Source organism: Mirounga angustirostris, unplaced genomic scaffold (genome assembly GCF_029215605.1).
Source record: "Mirounga angustirostris isolate CCGP_5_RB_7025 unplaced genomic scaffold, mMirAng1.0.hap1 SCAF_8, whole genome shotgun sequence".
Lineage (NCBI taxonomy): Eukaryota > Metazoa > Chordata > Mammalia > Carnivora > Phocidae > Mirounga > Mirounga angustirostris.
The window spans coordinates 20,320,213-20,335,266 of record NW_026991716.1 but is presented as its reverse complement, the minus strand read 5'-3'; the positions used below and the strand labels follow the sequence as shown (position 1 = coordinate 20,335,266).

At 53.2% G+C, this 15,054-nt stretch overlaps 1 protein-coding gene across 9 annotated transcripts in view; it reads left to right on the top strand.

The window, feature by feature from the left end:
• The window catches only part of RREB1 (ras responsive element binding protein 1), a 177,281-nt gene extending 162,589 nt beyond the window's left edge, over nucleotides 1-14,692 (top strand). For 8 of the 9 annotated variants that reach the window (XM_064597206.1, XM_045866412.3, XM_045866408.3 and 5 more), the window contains 3 exons: nucleotides 3,542-3,706; nucleotides 9,011-9,841; nucleotides 11,185-14,692. In XM_064597206.1, the coding sequence (XP_064453276.1) occupies nucleotides 3,542-3,706; nucleotides 9,011-9,841; nucleotides 11,185-11,702 (1,514 nt within the window). In that variant the 3' untranslated portion in view covers nucleotides 11,703-14,692. The remainder of the gene's footprint in view (nucleotides 1-3,541; nucleotides 3,707-9,010; nucleotides 9,842-11,184) is intronic. The other variant, XM_064597208.1, reaches the window with a different exon arrangement.
• Nucleotides 14,693-15,054: the final 362 nt, after the last annotated feature.

Sequence of the window (15,054 nt, the reverse complement as noted above, 5' to 3'; positions counted from 1 at the left end):
AGGCTTTCTTTTTTTCTCTTTTTTGGGGGCTGGGGGCAGTAGTGTTAAACTCCAGCTGTGTTCCAGCCCAAAGCCTCGAGCGAGCGGTGTCCGGGTTTAGATCGCCGTTAGGCAAACCGCATCTGTGTCTCAAGAGTCCGCCCCCTCCCGACCTCTTAGCAAATGCACCGAGGGATCGTAACATCCGTATGTAGTCTCCTGGAGGGGCAGCATTAGGGAGACCGGTGGGGCTTGCTGCGGCCGAGGGGCCCGTGGCTCGGGTTTTCGGGATCATGGCTCAGGAGGAAGCCGGCGTCTGCCGTCCTATTTCATCTTCCCTGGTGAGCTCTCTGTGCACGGCTGAGCTCCCTCCTTGCACTCTCCTCCTAGCCTGTGTCCTGGGGAGCAGGGATGGTTCCTGGTTCCTTGGCTCTTCTGCCTGAGTAGTGTTGCCCCTTTGGGAGAGGACAGTCCACTGTCCCTCCCTTTTCCCCCTCATTTAGGCCACAAGCCAAGAGAATACAGAAAATGCAGTCAGCCCGTGTTTGCTCCTCCTCACCTTCCTCCTCCTCTCCTCCCTTTTCTCCTAAAATGAACTGAGCCTCCCACCTCCCCTGCCCCCAGCTCTGACATTTTGGGATTCTCCCAGTTGGTTTTAGCGCCTGTTCTTTGCTAGGCTGAGGGCCTCTGCACTCAGCCTGTCCCACCTGCTGCTCACAGGCCGCCGGCGTGAGTTGAAATCGGTACAATGTGTAGGCCTCCGCATGGAAAGTGCTTTGGACACCAGTGCTGGTTGGCTTCTTCTGCCTTTCTGAAGGGGCAGCCTTGGCCATCTTCACTTAGCCAGCCCTGTGTGCACCTCTGTCACCAACAGAGAGCAGGAAGCCGTCTGTGGGTGGGAAGCGGAGTGATCCCACTTACTCTTGCTGTTCATTCTTCTGCTCCCGATGGCCCGGGTGCCTGCCAGATAGCATCACGTAGTATAGGGTTTCTCTCTTTCCCTGTCTGCTCTCTGGAAGGGAAACTGGCTGGCTGACGGTTTTCACGGCTCCTGTTGGAGGTGGAGGGAGGCCGTAGGTCTTTGGTGCAAAGGGCACTCCTTATGGCTACAGGTACATTGAGAAACACCCCTGGCAGAGCCGTGACTTGTGACAGTCACCCAAATAAATGAAATCGTGTGATGCATTCCCTGTAGGTTACCAGCCAACAAGTTTTGGGGAAACCCATCTGATGAAAAAATACTGGAGGGGCTCATGTTTTTCTCTGTCCATGCACTCCAGAGAGCACACCGCTTTTCACAGTATAAGATTTGTCTGTCAGTCAAAATCAACAAGTGAGTGAATGAATGCGTAAGTGTAAGGCTTTCGCAGTGAGAGGGGGATCTTTGAGAGGTTCCTGTTAGTTGTCACTTTGAGAACCTTCTGACATCATTGGGTCTTCTCAATTTAGCACAAGAATCTGAATCTTCGTCGTGGGGTGTGAGCCTGGCTGTCCGAACCCAGCTGTAAAATCACAAAGTGAACCATGTAATGGGAAAAAGTAAGGAACTGGTGGTTGTATTTAAAATCAAGACTCCTACAGTTCCTCATCATTCAGCTTCTGACTGGTTTCACTCCCAGCCGGGTCTCTCCCTCTCAGTCTGGCCTGACTCAGAGATGCTATGATATTTGATCTTGGACGATAAGATGTTATTTTTCATACTTAAAATAAAGACTGAATAATTATGAAAGATTATGTTCAGTTTTTAGTGAAAAGCAAGAATAATTTGAAGCGTACGCCAAAAACAAAACAGAACAAAAAAAGCACAACCAGTCTGCATGCAAAAGCGTGATATATATATATATTTTTTAATGTCATTTGTATAACTTAGCAGAAAACACTCCCTGAGCTTTGTGGAGGGAAACTTGAAAGCAGTCGGTGGGTTCTGCTCTGCACTTGATCCTGTAGGTCCCATGTGGGGCTCCTTAAGAGCATACACGCAGGGCTTCTGGATGTCTCATTCCATGGTCTTTGCTGGTTCCGGGCATCTGTATTCTTAGAAAGTTCCACCGTTGATTTCGAAGCATCACCTGAAAGGGTCCTGCCGCTCAGCAGGGAAGGGATGGCCCTCACTTTGATGGCTGCTGATGCTGGAACTCAGTGGGGCAGTGATGCTGGTGGTGCTGGGCTGTGCACCAGCGTGCTCGGTGTGAATGGCACCCCCTGGAGTTGTGTGGTGCACGGTGTTCCTGCTCCCTTCCCCTTGTGCTGAGCCACACCCCCTCCGGGCACCTGGCCCAGGCAGTCTACTCGCAGTGAGTGCCTGGGCTGGTCACCTGCACGAGATCGGGCATCTGTGGGTCGTCCCCCCGAGGCTGAAGGGCCCCCGGGGTTGGTGTTCCAGGGGGGTTGTGCTGGTTGACTTTGCGGCCAGTTCCTGACACGGGCGTTTGATTTTGGCCATCCCAAGGTTACGAGGCACACAGGCCAGGCTGCAGCTCGGCCGTTGTGTTTGTTAGTATACAAAGCCTGTGCCCCTGTAAAACCAGAAACCGGGACCTTAGCACTTGGGGGGAAACAAGAACCCAGTGATGGAGTAAATGATTTACCGCCACCTTCTCTCTCCAGAACTTCAGCTCACCCGACCCTTCCCTTGGCGCCCCCCCTTTTTCCTCCTCCCTCCCTCCTCGCCCTGGCTTTCCCTGCACCTCCAGCCACGCAAGCACAGGACAAGTTACAGGGGAGCCTAGTCTGCGTTTTGACATATTGTCTTTACGGAAAAAAAGGATCAAAATCGAAGGTTAAGACAGGGCAACGCAGAGCAGGGAACTCCTCTCTCAGGAGTTACCCCATGGTGGAGTGGGGTGGAGGTAGGGCCTACTCAGCCACTTCTCTCCACAGGCAGGTCTGGGGCCCGGAGCACCTGATCCCCTAACAGACTCGGTCCTGTGTGGGTCACTACGTACTACTAGCAAGGGGAACAAAGAACCTTTAATGCAAGGAGCAGGCCGCCTCCGTCTAGCCTGCTAGGACCGCAGTGAGCGCGGGCAGAGGTCACCGTAGGACTGTCTCAGCGGGTCGGACAGGAGGCGCGTTTCCCTGCTTCGGGTCCACTGTGGGCCAGGGAGAGGGGAATGGCTCCCAGGGATGTCCCGGGCTCCAAGATGCTGGTTTGATTTCCCAGCGTCGGAGTCCTTGCCATGCCAGAAATGACCAAGAGGTGGCTTCTCTTTGTGACCGACTGTAGGTGTTTCCTTGCTGTGCTCTAAAATCCCTTTACTTGCTCTTTTTTTGTTACTGTTAAGATTTTTAATTGTAATACTGTTGTTTTAAACGTCTTGGTTTCATTGTTAACTTTTAGCGTTTTGAAGACAAAACCTTCATTCCACTTCACTCAGGATAAGGGAAGATATCATTTGAGTTGTTGATGTTACCGGTATTTTTTTAAATGTGTGTGTGTGTGTTTAAAGGAAGGGGTGGGGAAGCAAATGCCAGTTATCCCAGGAGAATGAATGGAAAGCGACTTTTTCTTTTTCATTGCAGTAGAAAGCCAGATAAATATATATTTTTTTTCCTGCTTCAGGTCAGAAACCCTTCCCTTGTCAAAAATGCGATGCCTTCTTTTCTACCAAATCTAACTGTGAACGCCACCAGTTGCGCAAACACGGAGTTACCAACTGTTCCCTGAGAAGAAACGGGCTTATCCCCCAGTCAAAAGAGAGTGATGTTGGACCCCATGATAGCACAGGTAGTGTGCTTCCGGGTGATGGAGAGGAGGAGAGGGACAGAGGAGGGCAACTCCGAGAGAGAGCTCTGCTAGCGTGGTAGCGAACCCTAGCCGTGCATGCAAGCACGGCCAGCTGCCTCTCCCCTTTCTCCGTCAGACTCGGCAGGCGGTCCATAGAAGTGGGCCCTGCCGAGGACCGGGAGCATGCATGCAGCAGGATGGGGCCTGGGGAATCACCGACAGTGTTCCTAGATCACTTTCCTGAGCCACTAGGGCAGATCTGTGGCCCCCCCCAGCAGACCCCTGTTTGTGCTGTGGGGGCCCTTCTGGAGGTGGGAGATGCGGTTGGGGGTGCAGTAGGATCACATCTAAAAAGGATATGAAACCCCACTAGCTTGGGGTGTTGTTTTCTCAGAGCCCAGCCTCTGCCGCATCCTACAGAGCAGGGATGGGCTCCCTCCAATGTCAGGGTATTTCAGGAAGTACTGATGCCCAGCCCTCCACAGGGGGAGGGGTGTGTGGGGAGGGGTGTTTTTCTCTTCAGTAACTCTCTTCCCAGTAAAAAACCTTGTCTTGTTTGAAAAAGCACTCTGCATGTCCTTTCTTTAATCACATCTCTGCTTGACCTGAATCCGGGTATTATTCTCATGTGCTGATAGCGCTTCCTTCCTCCAGCCCCTACAGAGCAATTAACGGCTGCTCAGTGCGTCTCCTGCCACCTTTTTTCCCCCCCTTACAGCTTCTGTATTCACTCCTGTCCTCTATTCAGTACATCCGGCATCTCCCAAGTGCTGGCGTTCTGTGCTTCCCACCCCCCACAAACAGATCAGAAAATTGGCTGCTGCAGGTTACCTACATACATGACTGTTGGCCATGGCTTAGTAACAGGTGTGGATTCAGTCCTGCAGATCTCAAAAGCTTGACATGTCCCCATTGCTCAAAGCCAGAGAGGTTCTCCCCAGAGGCGTTTGTCCACGGGTGTAATTGTGTCCTTGTGTTTCTCTCCCTCAGGTGGGGGTGGGGAGCTGTGCTGTCTGGGAGCCACCCCCCCCCCCACCCCGGCCCCCTTGTCCTTATCTAAGTTACAGGGGGAGAGGGGTACATCTGAATGGGTAGCATTTCCAGGAAGAGGAATTGATCCAGACCCTCTGCTTTTTCCCCCATGCCTTCCCCCAAGCCCTAGTGAAACAAGCCAGCCCCTGAACTGCCAGGCTCTTCGGTTAAGATCAAACCCTCTAAGGGCATAAAAACGTAAGCCAGTTTGCCGCCTCCTCCCCCCAGCTTCCATTTCTACATAATTGGCTGGGATCTTTGGGTAGAGAAGGGTACGGAACCTTGGATCCCCGTGAACCAGAGATCAGCTGTTCCATCTCCAGAAAACCCACAACGATGCTGGCGAGCTCGAATTTGCTGCAGACGATCGTTCCTTAATGTTTAAGAGCTGACTGCTGTGTCACCTGGTAGCCCCGAACATTTTCTCGAAGCCTGGTTTAAGAAAGCAGCTATGTGATTCTACCCATAGTGGTCCCCAAAGAGGGAAAGCAGTGGATAATTGAGGTCAAGGGGAGCCGTCAGTTTCCCAAGGTGGCAGGCAAGTCAGAACCAAGTGCTGGATGCACATTTTGCATTCAGCTTCTTGAGCCTGTGGATGAGCCCAGAACCCAGGCCTCCTGCAGACATGGCGGGGGTCGGGGTGGGGGGTGCACAGCTGTAGGAGCCTGAGGCCCAAAGCTAATCAGAATATACATCTTAGCTTCAGTTCAGCACCAAATTTTACATTGTGGGTGTATTTGTTTTTTAAATTTGCAGTTACATGAGTTCTGTTTTGCCACATCCGTCAGAGCCCTACCTCTGCCCTGTCCTGGATGTTGTGTAGGGTTTCTTTAAGGGACAAAGCCTCTGGAAAAAGAAAATTCACTGAAAGCTGTAATGTGAAACCAGCAAAGAGAAAATAAATGTTTGGTTTCATTGTGGTCACAATCCATACATAGTAAGAAAGAGGGGGACGAAGGGTTCAGGGAGGTGGAGTTCAGTGATTTCAAGGAGAGCTGCAAACCCAAGTGAGCATGGCGGGGGTGTGAGGTGAAGCTTGCTTTCGGGGCTCCCTCCCATGAAGTTAAAAGAGGCTTTAGAGGAAGACCATAAAAAAAAAAAAAAAGACCGGAAATGACCAAGGAAGCTCTTGAGGGGTTTTCTAGGTTTATCTGCCCAGGTTCAAGTCCCTAAACATGTTTTATAACATAAGTCTGACTTTTTTTTTTTTTAAGATTTTATTTATTTATTTGAGAGAGAGAGAATGAGAGACAGAGAGCATGAGAGGGAGGAGGGTCAGAGGGAGAAGCAGACTCCCTGCCGAGCTTGACATGTCCCCATTGCTCAAAGCCAGAGAGGTTCTCCCCAGAGGCGTTTGTCCAGGGGTGTAATTGTGTCCTTGTGTTTCTCTCCCTCAGGTGGGGGTGGGGAGCTGTGCTGTCTGGGAGCCACCCCCCCCCCCGCCCCCAATGCGGGACTCGATCCCGGGACTCTAGGATCATGACCTGAGCCGAAGGCAGTCGCTTAACCAACTGAGCCACCCAGGCGCCCCAAGTCTGACTTTTTTAATCATATAAGTTCTTTAAAGAAAATATACCCTCGATTTCCCCCGCACCCACCCACCCACCCAGCCAAGGAATGCTAACAGGGGCTTAAAGGGGGCACATCGGTCCTGGAACTAAAGCTCTCTGTTCACTTTCTCGTGGGCAGACAGGTTCTCTAGCCCACTTTGTCTTTGGGGGATACTCGTGGTTCTTCAGGTGATGCCTGTGGGAGCCTTCATATTTATGGGCACCTGCATATGACTTTCTAAGTCAGCAGAAACGTGGACATTTTATTCTGCTCCTTACGGGTGGCCGCCCTTACCAGCCAGAAGCCCGCGTGCCCGGCACCACAGGAAATGCTCTGGGGAGGCGAAACTCAGACAGGAGCTTCCTCACCAGCTGTGCCCTTGGCCAGGCCGATTGGGTGTTTAGATTGGTGGTTGGTCACTTCAGCTGAGGAACATGGAATTGCCATGAAGCAGTAGATATTTCATCGTCGAGCTGATATGAAAGTCTTCACTTTCCCCGTAGGAGGAGCTGTGGGTTTTTTATCTCCTTGTGCACGCAGGATCTCTGCTTCCTCGCGCAGTTTTCTTAGGTTTAGCATCACAAATGAGGGGACCGGTAGGGACAGAGAATTACCACTTAAGGTAGGTGGCATTGCTTAGAAAAGCCATCTGTTCTGCTACCTGCGTTTGAAGGTGTAGGCGGTTGAAGAAGGAGGGGATCAAAATAGGACCTGGTGTTAGAAGCTGGATATTCAGGAAATGAGAAGAGGCCAAGTCCGCTGTTGCCAAGGATCACTTAATAAAAATCAGTTGGAGTTGCTGCAACTTCAAGGGCACAGGCTGCCCTGTTAAAACACTCCCCCTAGTGGAAGTTTGGTAGAGCATAGCCAAGCCCCCTTTTGTTCACCAGAGGAAGTGAGTTGGCCTTTCACAGGATTTAGGGTGAGCTCTCCATTACGCACGCTAACTAAGGAAGGGCCCAAGAGTGAGAACAATCTGAGACTAACATATTTACTTCGGTTTGGTTCCAGAATTCATCACGATTTTTTTTTAAGATCATCTTAAATATGTTCTACCATGAACTTGAAAACCCATGTTCTTTGGTGAAAGCTATAATAAACTGTAATAATAAAGCTAAGTAATGAAGAGAAACAGCCTAGAATATACTGGGACAAATAGGAAGTAATCAGAGATCAAGTCTTTTTTTTAAAGAAACTGAGCGTTCTATACTTAAAGACTTTATACCAAAATTCATTTAATAGACGCTCCCTATTGGGATGATTCAAGAAAACGAGTGTACAGTTTTTTTGTAAAATAAAGCCTAGATGGTGTGTATATTTCAGGAGTCATCTTCTTTAAACTTGTGGATAATGTATAAAAATCATTTATTGATACATTTTATAGTCACACCATAAGTATTTGTCTCTTTCTGAAACTTCTTGAGATACTCAAGTAGTGCCTGTCTTAAAAGGCACAATCCGAATAAAACCAATGAAACGATGTCAGTGGAAGTGTAGATGGTTGTAGGTGAGCCAAAAGCCCCAGACAGGTGTGACCGTGGCAAGGGTAGGACCAGCTCCCTGAATCGATCAGGTGACTCAGACTGATGGGCACAGGTGGACATGGTGATATGTCTGGTCACATACGCGAGGGGCCTGCTTAGGTGCCAGAATGCACTGGCTCAGGTACTGTAATCAGAGATCTGGCATGAGGAGGGAGGTACCTCTGACCTGGGTGCCACGAAACCATGGATTTTGTCAGCCCGGTTGTCGGAGGAATTTGAGTCCCTGCAGTAATAAATTGGCCACTGGATCGATAATTAAATAGTAGGTCTCAGCAGACAGCTTCACGGTCTTAGCACATAGTGAAAAAGTCATTAAGTCCTCCTTCAACCTGAGTTCAGAGAAGACGGTGCTCCTGATAAGTTCGGCATTATTGGTGCTGCCTCGGCGCCATCCCTTAAGGTCATTAAAAACTGGTAGACTTTCCACATTTGGTTTTGCTACGGAGGGTGGACAGGTAGGAACAAACGAAGAGCTAGGAGGTGTTTCCACTCACTGCGTGGGGACCTCACAGCAGCGAGGGAGGCCTACAGGTGTGCATGCATCTCCTTCTCCGCCTCGAACTCTATCTGGGAGTTAGCCGGCAGGTGGGAGCGTGTGTACCATAGCACAGAATACATGCTTGGGGCCATTTTCTGTGAGACGCTCATTGTACTAAGTTCCGGGAGTGGTCCTGTGTATGTTGCATGTTTATATATCTCTTTGCACTGGAAAAATAACTTCGACAGCTCCGCTTCCTCAACCTCCCTAGTGCTGCGAGTCTCTGGAATGCACAAACTCTCCTCTCTCGCCGATCCTTCTGTCTGTGCTGCCCTGAGTCGCTCACACCTTCCTGGGGGCCTGAGCATCCCTGTGTGTGGCAGTGGAGGGCACCGCTTGGGGGGGGGGGGGGGCAGTGGAAGGGGAGGGCCAGAGCTGCAAGAGCAGCTGGTCCCTTGACCCCAACCTGCGTGTGTGTGGAGGCTCCTTTTGCCTTTCGTGAACTAACCCCAGGTTCACCAGGCCTTCCGGGGATGCGAGTGGGAACAAGGAGGGGGTGGGGATGGGGAGAGGCATCCTCGCTGGGTTTGGCATACAGGCTTGGGGGCCGGTCCGGCCGAGAGTCCCAGTGGGGCTCTTGGAAGGGGCGAGTTGGGTGGCGTCGGGCCTTAGCCTGTGCCCCTGTGCTCGCTCCCACAGATAGCCAGTCGGACGCAGACACGCCAGCGGCGGGGGGCGAAGTGCTGGACCTCACCTCCCGCGAGAAGGAGCAGCCGACGGCCGAGGGAGCCCCTGAGCCCAGCCAGGTCCAGGAGGAGCTCCCCGCGGAGGACGTGCCGCAGGGAGCGGCCGCGCCCCCCGGGGACGCGGAGGAGCAGGGAGCCGGTGAGAGCCAGGAGCACGACGACAAGCGCGGTGTGGAGGAGAGGGACGAGGACGCGGAGGGCCCGGAGGAAGACACCGTCAGCAACAAGAGCCTGGACCTCAACCTCGCCAGCAGGCTGATGGGCTTCAAGCTCGCCGAGGGCGACGCGGGCGCGGCGGGCAGCGGGGGCCCCGCCCCGCAGGACCAGAAGCACGCCTGCGACGTCTGCGGCAAGAGCTTCAAGTTCCAGGGGACCCTGAGCCGCCACAGGAAGGCCCATGGCCGCGAGGAGCCCCGGGAGGACGGCCCGGGCGCCCCCGGAGGAGGGGCCGAGGGCCCGCTGCCCGGCCCCGCTGGGGCCCCCGCGCCCGAGCCGGAGGAGCAGCCGGCCCAGCCCTCGGAGGAGCCGCCGGCGGAAGCGGTGGCCTCGTCGTCGTCGGAGGCGTCGGGGGAGAAGCCGGGCGAGGAGGCGGAGGGCGCCTCGGACGGGGAGAGCGTGGCCGAGAAGAAGTCCTCGGAGAAGAGTGACGACGACAAGAAGCCAAAGACGGACTCCCCGAGAAGCGCGGCCAGCAAGGCAGACAAGAGGAAGAAGGTGTGCAGCGTGTGCAACAAGAGGTTCTGGTCCCTGCAGGACCTGACTCGGCACATGAGGTCCCACACAGGTAAGGGGCGCAGGGGGGCCGCTCCGCCGGCGCGGGCTCCCTCGGGCCACCGCGGCCTGGAGGAGGGCCCCCCCCCCCCGGGCAGTGAGCCCGAGGCGGTGGTCTGAGCGTGCGCGGGGCGGGGCCGTGAAGCCGCGGGAACTAGGAATCTGACTGGTGGTTCTCCTAGCGGTTGGATCATCCTGCCTCCCGGCGGGGTCATGGCGGGGCGGCCCCTCAGCAGTGGGCGTTTTGAGAGCTTTTTGGGCAGTCCTCTGAGCCACCATCTTCCTAGCTCTAGAATGGGGATGAGGGCTGCCCTGTCCCATAGAAGCATCTAGAAGCACGTGGGGGTGGGCGTTTGGGGCCCGTGGTGAGCCTGGGCAGGACTGGGGGTGTGGCCTGGGCAGCGGGCCGTAGGGACAGGTGCTCTGCGGTGCTCTGCGGGAGGCACCTGGGCTCCGGCCGGACAGCCGCCGCACGTGCGCACAGCCAGGGGCTTGGCCTTCCCCGGCTCTGCGGCCGCCCAGCTGATGTCACTGAGCAGGAGCTGCGCAGGCATGTCAGGGTGGCCGTGTTGCACGCATGTCCTCGCCCCTTCTGGAACTCGCCACCTACAAACCCTGAGGCAGGGGCCATTGTTCGGTAGAAAGGAGGGGACCTGGATGTACTCATAAAGCTGAAAGATTAAACCTATCCCACCCGCTCCCTCCAAAAACAAAAGCCGCCTAGGGCCTACATCTTGGTCTGGGCGTTGCTCCTGCGGCAGCCGCGGTGCACACATCGTCCCCGCACGCTCCTCGCCCCGCCGCGCGGGCATTCGGAGGGCTCCGAGCTTGGCTCCCAGCAGAGAGAGATTCTTGGGCTCCTGGCAGGTGATGCTCTCAGCTGCTCTCAGCCCAGTGTTTGTGAGCAGGAGGGAAAGGCCCAGCTGCTCCGTATCCGAACACAGAGTATCTGGTGCCTTTGACTGAGGAGGTGCCTCTGTCCTGCACAAGCCGCAGAAATGGCGCCCTGTCCCTGTGAGAGGGGCCCCTTTGCTGTCCTCCCCTGAGGTTCTTTTCAGGCCAGTCTGGGTGTCCGTGAGGCTTCCACCTGGGGACCCCGGTGCCTGAATCAGTCTGAACAACCTAGTTGGAGAGACGGAAGGGGGAGAGAAGCCGAGGCTGGCCCCTTACATTTCCGCTTCCTTATTTTGCCACTTCAGACAAACAGGAGGGTTTCCCCTGAGTCGGGGCGCGGGGGTGGGGGTGGGGCAGCGGTCCTGGCCCCCGCTACTCTCATGTAGCACGGAGAGCTGGAGGCTGGTGGCCTTACTGTTAACAGACTCGATGTCTTTCTCCCGTCGCTTCCCGTCGCTCCAGGAGAAAGGCCATACAAGTGTCAGACCTGCGAGCGAACCTTCACCCTGAAGCACAGCCTGGTTCGCCATCAGCGCGTCCACCAGAAGGCCAGGCACGCCAAGCAGCACGGGAAGGACAGCGACAAGGAGGAGCGGGGTGAGGAGGACAGTGAGAGCGAGTCCACCCACAGCGGCAACAACCCCGTCTCGGAAAACGAGGCCGACTCAGCTCCACCGGCCAGCAACCACGTGGCTGTCACCCGGAGCCGGAAGGAGAGCCTGGCCAACGCCACCAAGGATCCCGGCCTCAGGGAGGAGCGGGCGGCAGGGCGGACGGCGGGTGCCGGCCAGGCTGAAGCCGGCAGGAGTGCTCCCAAGGCCGCTCCAGCAGGCAGCCCCAAGGAGCAGGCGTCTCAGGGTGACCCTGACCCGGAGAGCCCGGCGGCCGTCGGGCAGGACCTGCCAGAGCTGCAAGGCAAGAGGCCCGCCCACCCCATCCTGGCCGCGGACGGTGCCTCGCCACTCCTGGGGATGGAATGACAGCCCATCGTGTCCCCCCCACCAGCACACAGACGAAAGCCAGCAGAGCAGAGTGTCCTGAATCTGTATTTCATGAGGTTTCCCCAGTGCCCTTCAGCTGTAGGGGAGCGAGAGAGAGAGAGACAGAGAGAATGAGAGACACGAGCAGGAGGGGGCCGTCTCACCCGGTGCCATAGCCTTACGTCTCTGCGCAGGAGACGCAGCATGCACACTTCCAGTGCCTTAAGTACTCACCAGCCCTTCGGTGTCAGCCTGGGTGTTGTGTTTCCCCAAAATGACTTTTTGAAAAACAAAGCAAATATTTTAATGAATTATTTGGAGAGGACCTTTTCATTTAAGCATTAACGTTACCTTCTGTATTGGTGTGTGTGAGCTTGTTCTTGCGAATCTGTGATAGTAACGTATGTTCTGTGAGCTGGAAACAGAAGAAAAAAAAAATATGCCCTTGGATACCCATAGCCAATAACTGGAAGAAAATGATGTGAATTTCGTGTAAATTACCAGAGGAACTATGGATAAGATGTTCTTTTTTCTCTCAAATAGACCTTTTTCTTGTTCTGTTTGCTACCGGCGGAGCTGTAATTTGGTCCTCGGTAAGGCGGGGTGTGGTTGATGAAGGTTTCCAATTTGGTGCCAGCCAAAACCGAGAAAGATTCGAGCTTCAACCTCGTACGTGTTTTCAGCGTTAGACATGGTATTACCGTGCAAGTGTCGAGACATCCATTCTTAACTTCCCGAGAAGAGTTATGCTGGCAACTTTAGCCTATGGAGAACATGCACAGATGTCCTGTATCTGATTCCCCCCCTTTTGGTATATGTATTATTAATATTATTATTATTATTATTATTATTAGTTCATCAGTTTGCTGGTCTCTGCAGTCAGCAGAAACAAATGGGCAATATTTGTCCAGGGAGACCTGGGCTGCCCCCGGGTCCCTGTGTGGGCATCTGCCCGCAGCTTTCCTTGCCTCCCCGCCCCCCCACTCCCGGGTGGTAGCTCTTCTACTGTACTTAGACAAGCTTTCTTCCGTGACTGCAGAATCCAGCGGGGGCCGGGCTCCTGAACGGCCGGCCGAAGAGCAGCTCAGAGAGGGGAGAGCAAGGGTGCACGCACCCGGGGCTTCTGAGAAAGCCAGGCAGCGAGAAGACCTGCCCCTCACCGGTCTTCCTGCCAAACCCAGCCCAAGCCTTACCCGCCTGTGCTACTGTTGTTTGCAAAGCGAGGAAGTAACTACTGCTGGTAATAAAACTGCACCTGCAAGATTGGAAGATGAGAAATAGATGTGCATTTACCTTCCTGTGACTGGGGTTGGTGCTTGAAGCGGAACATGCTGTTTCTAGTGTTCCTGAAATAGCCCGAACCCCTGGGTGCGAAAAGGCAGGAATTTTTTTTTTTTTTTTTTTTTTTTCCCCATGAGCATCCCATGCAGGCGATAGAATTCCCTCACTGTAGCCACCAGCAGTGACAAGAAGTATTGCCCTACTGTAGCTGAGCTTGCGTTCAGCGTCCTGTCCCTCAGCCGAGACCTCTAGGGCACCCGAGCCTTGCGCTGCCAGGGGCCTCCTGTGCTGCTCCACTGGCCAGACCCGCTCGCCTTCCCCTGGCCACCCCTCCTCCCCGCATCCCAGCCCCTTCCGCCCCCCCCGAATCTCCCCCCTCTGCCGACACTCACCAACACACACACACACAGACCCTTTTCTCCCCACTTCCTTACCGATTTCTCGATTTCTAGTGGCCAAAATCCCAACTGCCCAGACTTCAAAGAAAGATGTCTATTCTTTTGGGATAACGACGCACGATCTCTTTGCATGTGAAAGGAAAAAGGTTGAGGTATCTATGACTTTTAACTGTATTGGGGATGTCTGAACCCGAGGTTTGATTTACTCTAGATGAATACAAATCAGAACCAATGATCCCGTTATCACTATATACCCAGTGTGGTTTGCTTAGTTAAAAAACCAGTTCGTGCATCCCTTCATTTTTTTTTTATGACGATTGTTATTGTTATTATTGTTGTTGTTATTACTTGGGGTATCTTGTGTTTTGTTTTTCTCTGCAGCTCTCCACACTAAATGTCGCGACTCTGTGGAGAGAAGCCATGACTTAGCGCGTGGTGAGATGTAGCAGGAATGGGCCCGGCCGCGTGGCCAGGGGCCATAGCTTGCCATAATCACTATTGATTTAAAGCTTTATTTAGCCTCCATCTGTACCCTCGTAGTCGATAAGGTCTTGCCACATTTTATTAGTGAGGTTGAGAAATGTATTACTTGTTTGTCGTTCTCCCTCCCCCCTCCCCCAGTATTAAACTGTGAAATTTGTGATTTGTTTAAACTCTGGGTGAATCATAGTTTAGTTTGCATGTCCAGCTAATTTGTTTCTATACATTTTGTTTGATTCTCTTTCTCCTTCTCTCAGGGCTTTTACAAAAAAAAAAAAAAGTATATATATATATATATCCATATATATATATATATGGATCTTCTGAAAAGTTTTTTGAGGTGCAAGTGTTTCTCTTGTTTTTCTCTTTGATTTATGGACACAATGCTGAGATTCAATCACTACATGAAACCCCTGGCTGTGAACACAAAATAGAAGCCCCGGGGCTGTTTTCCACACAGCCCCGGGGGAAGCTACGTGACAGTCAGATGCCAGTTTCAGAAAAGATGCATCGTACCTTCTTCCACCCTCTTTGTCTCTGTCCTCTCTTTCTTCAAGAAGGAAGTTGATCCCAGTGATTTCAGCCCATGCATTAAACAGGAAACAATAATAAACGTGTAGAATTCATATTTTTCTAAAGGGAACTTAACTGCTGCTACGTGTTATGTACAAAACCGGTTTATGCCACATGAACAGAATCACAAGTTTGGTTTTGGTACTTTTGGTTCCTCTTTGTATTCAGTTGTATAGTACTTCCAAATTCAGAATGAGAAGAAAAGCTGTTCTGTATCAAACCATCTAAGCAATAAATGTTATATTTTAAAAATGGCAAGATTGCCGGGCAGCCAGCCGTCCTGTGATTTGCTGTCATCCCACCAGCTTGTCCACCCTCCACACCACAGCCCGTGGGGCCCAGGCTGCCGACGTCTGGAAGCATCGGGGAGGGGGGACCCGCATGCCTGCTCCCCGACTAGGGAGGTGACGAGTCTACTGCTCTGGCAACTGCCGAAGCCAGGGCTTGTGTTTTCTGGGCAGCACCTCCTGGGACGTCCACTCTGCCTTTTCCTCCTCCTACCGCTTAGAAGGGGTTGCATTGCCCCTGGGTGCGGGAAGACCCACCAGAGGGGAGGTCTGGCATTGTAAAGTTACAGATGGGTAGACAGCCGAATCTTCTAAGCCAGGACTCAAAAAGCA